The sequence below is a fragment of the Chlamydotis macqueenii genome, chromosome 7 (genome assembly GCF_036417535.1).
Source record: "Chlamydotis macqueenii isolate bChlMac1 chromosome 7, bChlMac1.mat, whole genome shotgun sequence".
Lineage (NCBI taxonomy): Eukaryota > Metazoa > Chordata > Aves > Otidiformes > Otididae > Chlamydotis > Chlamydotis macqueenii.
In genome coordinates, this window is record NC_141562.1 from 3,208,642 (window position 1) to 3,222,101 (window position 13,460).

The 13,460-nt window shown below is 38.5% G+C and overlaps 1 protein-coding gene across 6 annotated transcripts in view; it reads right to left on the minus strand.

The window, feature by feature from the left end:
- The window catches only part of KCNMA1 (potassium calcium-activated channel subfamily M alpha 1), a 494,817-nt gene that overhangs the window by 19,808 nt on the left and 461,549 nt on the right, over positions 1 to 13,460 (minus strand). For 4 of the 6 annotated variants that reach the window (XM_086752630.1, XM_086752628.1, XM_086752632.1 and 1 more), the window contains 2 exons: positions 4,551 to 4,664; positions 1,181 to 1,311 (listed from right to left, as the gene is read on the minus strand). In XM_086752630.1, the coding sequence (XP_086608756.1) occupies positions 1,181 to 1,311; positions 4,551 to 4,664 (245 nt within the window). Of the gene's footprint in view, positions 1 to 1,180; positions 1,312 to 3,759; positions 3,844 to 4,550; positions 4,665 to 13,460 lie in introns of all 6 variants that reach the window. The other 2 variants (XM_086752629.1, XM_086752627.1) reach the window with 1 other exon arrangement.

Consider the following 13,460-nt stretch of genomic DNA (forward strand, 5'->3'; position numbering starts at 1 on the left):
TTATACATAGAGATTTTAATTAGAGATGGTACAGAGTTTAAGTGTACTTGCTTAGGCTTTCTGAATTTGTCACATCTGCAAAATATGGCCAAAAATTAAAAAAAAAAAAAGTATTTTCTGAGCTTATTGCAAACTCCTAGGCTGCATTAGAATAAAATTTTATCAGTGTAGACTAATATTCATCTGTGGATGGAACGTATAAGGAATACCGCAGGGAATAAAAATATGAAATACACACACATAAATATGAAATAAAAATAAAATATCAAATAATAAAGATCACTGTGAACTTTTCTTAATAGTAAAAAGCTTAATTCTGAATACTTGGCTCCTTTAAGGAAATACATCTGCTCATTTCTAATATGTAGGGTTTACAACAGATGATTCCCAGCACAATGGAACTTTATTCCATGGAGAGCTCTGAAAGCCTATGCTTAGATTTTAAAAAGACTATGTCCTTGCTGCATCTAGCAGAGCTTAAGGTCTCTTTGAAAGAAGTGCAGCTCACAGAAAGCAAGATTGGTCTGAAAATCTAAACAATATGAAGCAAGAGAGGATGAAAAGGAGTACAATCAAGGTGTTTGCTTCAAAACTGTACTATGGCTGCAAACCAAAAACCCTAATGTAGACATAACCAAAGGCCACCATCTGTAGTTTCTGGCATGCATTTATGTTTTGATTCACAAGACAACTCATCTGAAAAAGAGATGATGACGTCTCTTCACCTAAGTAGAGTTCACTTGATGTGTACAATGGCTTTCGCATAGTTCTACCATTGTGCCCCAGCACTCATACTCAGAACATTGTTCAAGGCTACAGGAAATTAAAAGCTTACAACTTGGTTGATGCTGTCTGACATGAATGGTGAGCATAGGGACTGACACACTGAATTCGGGTCTGGGTCTCAGGAGGGAGCTAAAACATTCTTTTGAAAATATTATCCTTAAAGCCTGACATGAGACTCTTTGCATTTTAAATTGTGAACTCGTAGTCCTAGATATCTCAGTTGTATTAAAGTCTCTATGTTCAACTAAAAAGTAAGCTAATTTTGGCTCTGAAGCTCTCTTGACATCTAAGAGAAAAGTGTCTTCTCCTGACTATGTGTGGAAAAGGGACTACACTTTCATACTCTTTCACAGTAGTCTGACGGAAGGGAATGAAAAAAGTTTTGTTTGCTTACTGCGCTCATGAGAGAGTCCAGCACACTGACAGCAAATGCGGTTCCACATGCAAATGGCTGCGTGAGATACAGTTCTGTGTCTGGATCATCATCGTCATCTTGGTCCAAGAACTGAACATTTGAATCATTTACTGAAAATAATAATAATAATAAAATCATAAGGTGCTTCTGGGTCACCAGCATGTGACCTTACACATTAGACAGTCAGAAAGAAAAAGAAACAGCATATGTCTGGAAACACAGACTTGTGTCTTTGACGTCACTGAAAATGAAATCAAGATGGATGTGAAAATGTGCATTTAAAAATCTGTTTATCATTATCTTGCTCATAAGAGGTGACTCTTGCTCTTGAGTGGTGACTATCCCTTTGCCGTAAAAGTAGCTTCGTGGTACCAGCTGCCTGCACTCAAAATAAGGTACATGATGCTCTTTTATATATTGAGACAATCTTGGTATTGGTCGGGTACAGTGGCTAAGGCTGTATGCATGTACAGTGAAATGTCATCACAAGTTACCATGTCAGAACGCCATTGTAAAATAAAGGCTGTCCATGAAACTCTGATACAGCCCACAGGCATCTGCTAGATGTGCTGCTGTGATTCTTACTGGAGTGATGTTAATGTGCTTATGACTCAAAAGAGGATAAACTGTCCTTTTAACATGCATCTATCTGAATGAGTGAGCAATACTCCAGCTATTCTCTTGCAGCACTGCCTTTTGTTCAAATATTTGTCTCCATAACTTCACTTAGCCACAAATGCTATATTAGCCAGTGTGAAAAAGAATCTGTCAGGCTGTTTTAAAGAAAAAAAATCCAAATAAAGTAATATTTGTCATTTGTACTTTCTCTGCCACTTCACTGCACAGTTAAGCTCTCTGCCTCCACCTCATTCCACTAAAAATAGTTGTTTCCTTGAGATCAGTGTATCAAATGATCATATTTCATTAAATATTTCATTTCCATATTAGTTCTCCTCAGGCATGAAAGCACTGACTTGTTAGCTATGCCATTGAAATACCCTCTAACTTACTAAATGACAGATTAATTTCAGTTCCCATGCAAGGAAAGGAAATTAAAAACTTTTTCAGCATTTGAAGCCACACACATTGACTATGTCCCTATTCCTCGTGTGATCAGATTTCCTGAGCCAACCCAATGAGCTCTGAAACCAACATGAGAGCTGCTGTAAAGTCGATCGAGTTATGACTCTGGACTTCTTAGGTTAGAAAGTCTTCTGCCCGCTATTCTGATCTTCCTTCCTATATAGTTTCATTTTCCATCCACTCCTTTTCCAGTCTTTATACACTACTGTGCTTGCCATGCTTAGCTTACAAAACATTAATAACTATAGATAAAGCCTCACAGTAGTGGTCTAAAAGACACGAGAATTGTTACCCTCCTTTTAGAGCCCTGTTGAGCCAGTACTTGGCCATGATCATTCAGTAAGGGTTTCAAATTCCTGCCTTCACACTTGCTGATGTAACTATGAAAATATAACACCTCAGCGTTGTAAATGGACAAGTGTTCTGCACTTGGAGTCAGAAGAATTTAATCCTAGCAAACACCAACATCCACAATACTCCTTTCTTTGTACAATGGCTATCAATTTATTCTTCAGATTCTTGAGCAAAATAGTATTTGAAAGTCTGATGTATCATTTCAAAATGTACTTTTTGAAGAGCTTGTGCCTTAAGTTTAATTTGCTAGTTCAGAGTAGGCACTATTGACAGTAGCATTCTTTTTCCACTTACATCTGGCAGGCTAATACCTGACTGACACCAGCTTGCTAGCCGTGCGTGGTGTCAGTTTCCAAGGTACTACAAATCTAATGTGAATTCTGCAAGTGCAGTTTTACCCTCAATATCTTTATTTTCCTGATGCAAGCTAGCACGCTATGATTTCCATGAAAGGTCTCCAGGCTAGGTGAGGTAGGCTCAAACATGAAGCGCTGCGCCATAGGAAATGCTCATCAAACACGGCTCGCAAAAGCTGGCAAGAGCTCTCTTCATCGAGAGGGAGCAACACAGAAGCTCGGCTGCTTTTTTACAGCTTCAAAACCTGAGCTTCTGAGAAAAGGCCTACTCCTCCCAAACAAACAAACAAATAGCTTAAGGGAAAGTATGATGCTGGGGTTTCTTTTCTGATATCTTTTACTCTTCTTGAGCTTCCTGTGAGAACTGCTAAGGCATGTCCACCAAATTGACAATAGGCTGAAACAACAAAAAGAGAAAGAGAGAGAGAGAGAAAAGAAAAGAAAAATTGGTGGGGAGGGAGGAAGGGCCCGGGAAGTGGGGACCCAGGCCAAAGAAAATGAATTGGTGAGAAGGTGCTATGAAAACAGCCGGCAGGTCAGACGAGTGTGATCAAAGGTTTACTGATGCTGCGTGAAAAAAAAAAAATCATTAAGAAAGGCCAGAACAAGACAGTCAATTTCAACCAGAACCACAAATAAAACACATTCAAAGCAGTGCCATGAGGGTAGCCCCTCTGATACAGCCAGATAAATAAAGAAAAAGCTGATGACAGTAAGAACAACAGAAAATAAGACAGTGATGTGAAGGAAAAAGGCACTTCTTACCCAGTTCAGTTATCATTAGAATGTGGGTTCCACTGTTTTTTTCCTGACTGATTGAAACCAAAGGCAGAAGTTTGCCAGGCTTAGCTAATAAGTAAAGTATTTAGGGGGAAAAGAAAGTACAGAAAGAGAATAAAGTAAGGGAAAAAGACAGGTAAGGCTCTAAAAAAATAAAACTGAAAGGGAAAATAAAAGGACAAAGGACCACAAATCAAGTTTGTATTTGCCATGAAAAAAACAGAACAGCTTCTGCACTTCACATCACACCATTTGACAACATAAATACCCACAGCTAGAGTGGAAATCAGAGCCTGGTTACCTACCATCATTGTATTCTCAGGAGAAAAATGTCTCATACTATTATAGAGAGTTTGGTTACACATGATTAAACAGTTCTGGACCATGAAGAAATAAACAAATGGCCTCTTACTATTGATTAAATACACAGGAAATGTCTGCTCATACTTACTGTGGTTTTTTTTTTCTTTTCTAACCTTAGCCCAAAGACCCCTGTTTATTTGTTATACTATGTAAAAAGCATCTTGTCTGATAGAGTGTTTATTTAAGAAAATGGGGAAAACCCAAAGGAAAGACAGAAATATACGTCAGTTACTCAAATAAAGTGAAACTGTTACTAATCTTTCTTTAGAGAGAGTAATTCAAAACAGTTATCAGAAGAGAAAACATAGCAGTGTAAGATACAGTATAGGTAATTTTCCTGAGACTGCATAACAAAGGAAGTGGGAAGAAGATATGGGAATGTACATGAAAGGATAAATGTTAGCTTTTCTTACCTAGCTCTGTTATAATAGGGATGTTGGCTCCTGTTGTAATGGAGGGTTGACGTAGCAGGCCATGAACTGGACTGTTGTCTGGAGATGACCTATCCATCCCAGGGGGCGTAAAGCCTAAAAAAAAAAAAAAAAAAAAGAAAAATTTAGAGAGGTCAAACTAGATTAAAAAATCGCTACCAAGAGGGAATTCCTTATCTCTATTTTTTTTCCCCCAGCAAAGTAGGATAAAAATGTCATTTTAAAAAAATTTGGCTTAATTTTCAACAATTATTTCTTAAAAGCATACTGGAAGATATCTGGTAGGTAATAGAGAAATAGCAATTTATTTTCTTATCCTAGGTAGCCTTTGCATCAAAACACGCAAAATGTAAGAGTAATAAACTAAGAAACAAAGACTTTGGTGTTAGAGAATTTCAATTTTGTCCTATTAGTATTTCAAACAATCCTGAAACAAACACTTTTCCTTAAACCTCAGTTAACATTGCAAAGAGTGTTGTTTGTAAACAGAAGTACAATCTCGAGGAGCAAATTGTTTCTATTAGCAGGTTTTAGGTTTGATCAACATGCAGGATTTAAAATTTTCTAACTGTTTTCCAGGGACAATACAACTCACACAAAGTTGTTTTTTTATTATTTTTTTTATTTTGCAGATGTACCATTCATAATATATTTTTTTTTAAATCAGTATTGTAATTACAGGAATACTGAGCTGAAGGGGCCCATTCTAACAGAAACAAAAAAAAAAAGATAGGATGGAAGGAAAAAGGCACATGTTTTCAAATGCTATGTAAGAGGAATGCTTGAAAAGAAACTAGAAAGAGTTTTATACCTTTGGGGAGGTAAAGGAAACAAAAGTGGGAAATGAAATATATTGGCAGGCACTCAAAGAAAAAATAGATCTGGAGAGTAGCAAGGTTCACCTCTGAAAAAGATTGTGTTTTCAGCCTGATTTGTAATGGAGCTCTTGACACTGAGCATTTTGCAAATTTTTTTTAAGATAAAAAATACCCAGGCAAAGCCTTCTGGAGTTTGATTGTAAGTACCAAAAAATAGGCAGTTATACGAAAACCCATGCACCAGCTGGACTGAAAATTCACAATTGAGACTAATGCGTTCGATTTCCCTTATTGCAAAACTGATGGTGAAGCCACAGTTTGACTTTAGAGTTTCATGTAGACCAATATCAAGGCAGTATTTTTAAGCAAATATTTGTCTGCTAGGAATAGGACTAAGCCAAACTCACTTTAAAACACACATTTCTAAGAAAACATTCTGAACTAGTTTTGAATTCTCCATATACTGATTCTAAATTAATCACAGCCAAATTAATTCCTGATGTAACTTTATTATCTTCTTGCAGTATGGAAACTGTTTCACTGCGATAATTCATTGATACGTTTATCTGTTACTGAATTCAGAAGATTATATGGTATTATCTACTTTATCTTTCTTCAGTCTGGGGACTAATTTACAAACTGGGAAATCTCTAAACTAAACTGTAGTTGTTAACATGTGGTACTTTTATATATTGTCTTTCTGAGGGAATTATGATTCTTTTCCAGTGATAATTACCATCACTCTTAAACTGTCCCTAAACAAGACAAACTATAAGGACCACTAGATTGGACTTCTTGATTTAATAGGATCAAAAGTTTTATTTTATATTCAGTTCATTTCTCCCTGTGTTTTGTATTTATCACATAGGGAATATATAGATAATAAAACTAGAATCACTGAGAAGACAGACTTACCTAGCCCTCCAGAAGGTACCAGTATGAATTTCCATCTGACTATCACATGAAAGCTAGATACAACAATGAGGATTGTAAGGACAGGATAAGTAAAAGGGGAATGAGAAGTCTGCGAAGAAATTCCTTAGGAGAAAAGAAGTGCATGTGGTATCTTCAATAGCCTTGCAAGACAAAAAAAATTGCCACACGCAAACCTACGACAGCAAAGCAGTTCTATTTAATATTACCAGTGCATAGAAAATCTTAGAAAGCAGATTTTCTCAGAAGCAATCGAAAATGTTGGCAAGTTAATAGTCAGTCATTTAATACTACTCATTGTGCTGAAAGTAATTCAATCAGACTGGCAGAGTGACAGTGAGTTGCACTCCCAACTGGTAGGGGTTTGCAGATGTGTCCTTGTGTCCTGCACTGCGACTGACAGCCATACCAGCTCTCTGAGTGCTTACATTTGCATGGCAGGGACTAGGATTTCTCAGACTCACAGAGTCTAATGGAGCTCCTTTAGGCACCACCTCATGACAGCAGGAAAATTAAAGTGGGGCTCCAAAGGCAGGGAATGCTATCCAAGGACAGGTGGGTATTAGTGTGACACCTCCCTTCTGCAGCAGGCTCCAGTGTTTAAGTTTTGCATTTTGTTATGCTACAGGAAAGGCAAGACATGGCTTCTGTCACACCACATTAAAAAAGCTCAAGTAGCTGTAGACTCCTTGAGCAGTTGAAGTGGCAGGCCCAGTTGGATTGTCTGCAGAATTACAAGTGAAAATAGCAACAGCAAGACTTTTTACACTTGCTTATTTGAGAGCAGAGAAAACTAATCTTGTTCCCATGCATCCGAGGGGTTGTACTCCTGGGTGTGTTCCTAAAGGCTCTGGTTCTCCGTTTTTCCTGTAGGCTTTTCTCTCCCCATCTCAGGATGCACTCCCTAAAACATCTTCCAGTGAATCAGGCTCTTCAGATGGTAAGAGTATATCAGTATTTCCCTAACAGCTAAAAGCAGATAGAAGAAAGTTGGCATAACTGCATCTAAATGTGTAAGTCCTTCTCACTCTCCCTCTATTGCAAAGTGCACACACACAGAAACACGCACACGCACACTCTCCATCGAAGGCTATTTGTAGCCACCTCTCTAACCCTTCAAATATTTGTCTTCTTAGGACAGTGTGAGAAGATTGAAGTAAATGTGTCATTTCTGTTAGACACAGACTGTCAGGAGCTCTGTAATTGCACACTGCATATAGTGTATTCAGTCTGAAATGCAGGAAGCATGTTAAAGAGATTTTGTTTTCTCCTTCAATGGAAAATAGACTCACGCCTTAAGATTTTTTTTGTCCTGTGGTCTTGGGAGATAGGAGAAATATCTGCTATCTTAATTTAATTTCCTTATCTGTGTTTAATTCAGACACTTCTAAAAACCCACTTTTTAAAAGTAACAATCTTGGAATATCTTCTGGAAAGGAAAATTGGAGTACTTGGGGATTTTGTGTGCCTCTTTGGAGTTACAAGGTATCGTACACCTTCAGGTCACATTCCTGCTCCCAAGTCACAACATAAATTCTATAGATAGGCTCCCTGTTTTTTTTCTCCAGAAGAGAGATTTTTAAAAAAGTGCAGGAAAACTAACCTGCTTTATCAGAACTTTCATTTAAAGGCATGAAAAACTACAAGTGACAGCTGTGCAGATTCAGTGAATGTGACATTTCTGAATTTCTTCAACTTGACAAGTAAACACCTTAAATCGGTAATGCTATATGCATAATACATGACCTGTATTTTGACATCCATCATCAAATGCTGACTTGAGAAAATACAGGTTTGTACGTCAAGGAATAGCACCCATAAAGCAGGGAGAAATTCAGGTCACGGGGTATTAGGAAAACTCTATTTCATTACAGAAGCTGAAACAAGCTACAGCATCAGATTTAAGATCCATTTTCAGCTGTGAAAAGATTCAATTCCTCTGCACAGAGCATTCATTTAGAAATGACATGCTTTCCTCATGGCCTCTTTTCATTTTCCTTTTCATATTCCATTTTCTTCTTCAGTCCCCAAACCTTGTTCCATTAACGCACATAAAATTTGTGAAACAGGGCTGATAGTTGTGATCTTCTTATAACCACAGTGTCTCCTTGTTCAACAAACAACTGAGGGAGCTGTGGCTACAATTGCTTAACAGGATCAACCTCCAAAGTAAGATTCACATGGCCTGTGCAAGCCTGAGCACAGTCCCTGTGTAAGGAAATAACAGTGACAGCAGGAGGCTTCTGGAGAAGGGAATTCTCTTTGCCAACACGTAGGAGGTAAGGTGCAGCACAATCCTAGTTCCTGCAGCCACCGCATCCAATACTAAATTGCTGTACTGGGTGAGTGATTGTCTTTGCATCACTTGGGTTTTGGTTTGGTTTTTTTTTTGTGTTATGTTGTGTGGTTTTTTTCCTCTTCACGTATTAAAATGCCTTTACTTCAATTCATGAGGTTTTTCTCACTTTTGCCCTTCTGTTTCTCTCCTCATCCCACTGTGGGGAAGTAAGCAATAGACTGGGTAGGGGCTTAGTTACCAGCCAGGGTCAACCCACCACCATTGTCTATAGTGATCACCACCACAACATCAAACTGAGGAAACAGCTTCGACTTCAACAGGAGGCAGCAAACCTCTGTCCGTCTCTGAAACCAGATGCTGCCAAACAGTGGATTAAATCTATCAAGCCTCTGAGAGGAACACAGGCTCTGGGCTCCTAACATGCTCAAAATCAGTAAGGACTGGTAGTTGGGAGTCACTGCTTCCCTCCTAGCATCAGCCTCTCTCTTTGAGAGCAGGGATTCCCATGCTCTAACTCAGCTACCTGCTCTGAAGGAGTCTGAGCCTCCTGCAGGTCTCTGCAGAAAGCAGCTGGTTCAGCATCTTGATTCTGTGTGAAGAAATATTTCCAGCTCCCTCTGGGATACGACTGCTCACAAAAGTAGGGGAAATAACCAAATAATTTCATTAGAGGCAAGATCCTACCTCTTTAAGATGTTCTCATCTTTGTGGAAGGAGAACCTCAGGGAAACTTCCTCTCTACAAGGAGGCAAGATCTTCTTTCCAAGAGTTACTGGGGATCCAAGTGCTGCTCAAGCTCAGAGCTCAGCAGGGCCAGTTGGCTATGAGCCCTCCTTGTCTCTGACAAAACACCACCTACAAAGTGATGAGCAGCACTGGTCTTCTGTGAGAGCTCTGCCTCCCAAGCCAGGCAGATCCATGGTCCTCTCAGGAACTCAGGGAAGCACTAACTGTGGCTCAGCAGTAACATGCAGGTATTCTGGGAGCCACACTGGCACTGTGATGAAGTTCAAAATTAAGGAATGCTGGCATGGCTTAACAGTGACTTCTGCCCACTGAAAGCACCAGCAATAATTATCATTTGCCCTGCTTACATGTTGTTTGGAGCAACTGGGCTGATGGCTGAGTGATCTGGTCAACATGCAGGCCGTAAACCACTGTTTTTTGTTCCTGTGCAGTTCGCTTGACTAAGTGAAATGCAGGACATCAATGCTCTTCATACCAGTAAATATATCCCTTCAGTTGCTGATGAGCCAGGAAAGGTTTACTGGGGTTTTTAAAGTAGAAACAAATTTGGCTTTTGGATGTGCACTGCTTCTGTTCCACTGACTTTACTGAGAGCCAGATGGGCATATTCTCAAACTGGATTTTTATGTTACATTTATAATATATCTTCCATTCTAAAGAATTATAATGGATCCTTTATTATCCTCTTACCCTTTCCCCCTGCTCCTTTCCTCTTTGGCCCCCTTTCTCTTTCAAAGATGTATTTTTTACTAAGCTGGAACTCTATGCAGGCAGAATGCAGTTTCCCAAACCAAAAATCCACTTGGCAGACCTAAAGGTTGTCACCTTGTCATTAAAAGGCCATGTAAGCCGATAGTGCCTTTCAAATAATTCTATTCTAGGCAAAGGTGCCATGGGATTCACTGGGCAACATGTACACTAAAGTCCTCAAAAACATAATTTTAAAGGTACACATACTATTAACTAGCTCTGGCTCATCTAAGACACATGAAACAACAATCATATTTTGAGCAGATATGAATAACACAGTCGGTGAACTGCCAAACATGTCCCCGACAAGTTACCATGCAGGAATGTGGGACAAGGAATTTCATTAAGCAGAGTCAGACAAAAAGAAATAATTCTCTTACAAAAGGACCTCACAGCTATATCCCTTTGCTACTGTTTGCTGACAATGTCCATTAGTATTCCAGTGAATTCAATTGAATGATAGACTATACCTGTTATTCTCCAAAGCACAACCACTTGGGTATACCTGGAAAGTTCAGCAGCAGTCATGCAGCTAAAGAGCTGCTGACATTCATGGGAATCTGTTACAGCCATTCAATTTAGAAACAATTCTAGCTTCAATGTCCCATGTGGTCTGAGACAGAGAGTTGTAGTTTGGCCTCAGAACCTGGAAATCCTAAATTCCAGTTTCAGTTCTGACTTATATTGTAATTTGTGCCTGAAGAACTAATAGCCTCTTGAAGATTATCTCTAAAGTTCTGGAAAAGGAGAGGCATGTGGTGGGAGAGTATATGTGACCATGTAGTCTCCCAGGTCTCTCAGAGGCTACAATATCTTCAGAGATGCTCCAGGCTCAAATATAGGCCAAGCTAAATCTACAGAGAGCGGAGAGTGACGAAGGATACTTTTCTCAATTGTAACAACCCTCCAACGCTCTGGGACTGGAACAACCCATGGAGCACTGAGAAACACTGTTACAGAGAACAAGCTGCCATCTTTCTTCCATTTAAGCTCTCTTCTCCAGTGCCTGTTTATTTCTACACCGTTGAATTACAGAAACCTGTAGTGAAAATGTTCAAATCAAAGTTCTAATGAAGGTATAGGGCAGCAAGATCAATCCTAATTTCCGCTTCCCGAAGTGTGAGACTTGTTCCTGGATGGGCTAGTGGTCCCACATGCCAAAAGTGTAAAGGATTTATAGGCCTACTGTTTCTTGTGCTGATCTAGCAAGGAAGGATAAAAAACCAAGATGAAGAGAAGGATTGGAGTTTCAGTATCTTGAGGTCTAGCATTGAATGATACCACCTTGTTTCCATTTTCAATTGTGAACAGCATAATATGTTAGAAATAGTGTTACATTTTAAGCATACTGCAGCATCATGTATAACTTAGAGGGTTTATTCACAGGTACTTAGATGAGTCTTTTCCTAGTTTAAGCCTCATTTTGAGGTTCACTATCAAACACACACAAAAAGTCTGTTTGAAACTGCCTGATTTTTTCACAAAACCTGATGTGGTTATTACACCAACTGCCAAGGTTCACCAGAAGTTTACACAATTCAAACCTATCAAACAAATGGGCTTTTGTTACTACGGGCTTTGCAGAGCACAGCCTTGATATTATCTCCTTGCAGTTTTCCTCACTTTATGTGAGATAATAGGTGGTTACTAGCCATAGCGCTTTTCCTCTGTCTGCTAGAATGGACATTTTATTTCTGTACACAGTAAATATTCCTACCCAGTATTCCTCTGACAAGAACATATTGCTCTCAGTGGCATCAAGTACAGTTTCACTGAATTTATTTTTATATTTGATAAAGGGAAAACAAAATTAATTTTCCTTTTTTGAGGGGAATCTTCATCCTTATATTTTCAGTGCTACAGCGATTTTGTAAAGCTCTAAGCAAGTTTTTGTCTAGCTTACTAGATTTCTCTGGCCTGGCATGTCCTATTTGGGGTTTTTCCAGCCAATAAAGCCAAAGTTGAACTAGAACTCCTGTTATGCAATGCAGCCATCTTGTTTTATGCACAACTATCTCGGGAACACAAAAATGTACTCCAGGAGTACACCAGTGACTTCTTACTCAGTCTCTAGTGCATAAACAAACAATTCCAAAAGTGTAAAACTTAGGAAAATAATTTATTTCTTTTTAAAGCACTGTATGGCACAGAGAAGAGTAAATCACAGAAACCTGTGAGGGCCATGAAGACAAGTATAATGGTTACAGCTAAGCAAACCAGGATAATTTCTTAGGGCTTTTAGGCTATCAGGAAGGGAAATTAAATATTAAACTGAGACACTCTGCAGGTTCTTCACTGTGCAACAAGAAAAAGGGGCCACCCATCACTGCCTGATAGTTAGCACCATCTTGTAGCTGTCTTCAAGCATCTATTTTAGAAACAGAGGAATGATTGGGTAATTCTCTAATTGGAAGAACCCAAGACAACACATAGTAAAATACAAAGGACTTCTAGAATGCAGAGGACAATGGTTTCCAAACTGCTTCACACTTACCCTATTGCTTGGGATGTATTCACATTAATTTAATGTGAGCAAACTAGTTAGAGAATATTTTAACTCTTTGCAACATACCATGTGCTTTGGATATGTTAAGTTCTTGTTTTGTTTTGTCATCGTAGTGTCATCTTTTGTTTTCCATCTACTTTCCCCCCCTTTCTCTGTTGTCATGAATCTGCTTTTCCAAAGCCTACTCCTGTTGGAAAAGAATTTAGTTCTCTCATGTTGTTCTCCTAGTGGAAATTTATATCTCGGTGGCAAGTGACTATTCATTCTTTCTGGTGGATTGCATCTCTAGGTATAGCACCTGCTTCTAATACTACTGTCCTGGTGCTAGAGAGTAGTTTGACTACTTCTCACAGATATTTTTTTCTTTGCTTTTTCTTATTTCATTCAGAAAGAACCACTAGGACTATATAAACATTTGGAAAGAGACAGAAGAAATAGTAACATGTTCATTCAGCAATTTGTAGATCAGCAGCTATCCAAAACACCCCACTTTTTATGGAATACTCTTAAATTCATAACATCAGGAATTATAATTCCTATGGGCTTTAGCCACTTTAATTACAAATTTAATTTTTGAATTGTCCCTCTCTCCATTTACCATTTAATAGTTTTCTACACTAGGTACTTTTAGAGCACAAAGTTGGTAGCATCTAAGTGTAGCACAGGTTTGCAGATAGAAGAATTTAGTATAAAATGATGCCAAATTCTTTTCAGTTTAATCATTAATCAATTTTGCATATTGAGACCTCAGGCAAAAATAAAAAATGTACTGAATAAAACTTATCAAATAAATTAAACTGTATTACCTACTTCATAGAGACAAGCATTCAATAACTACA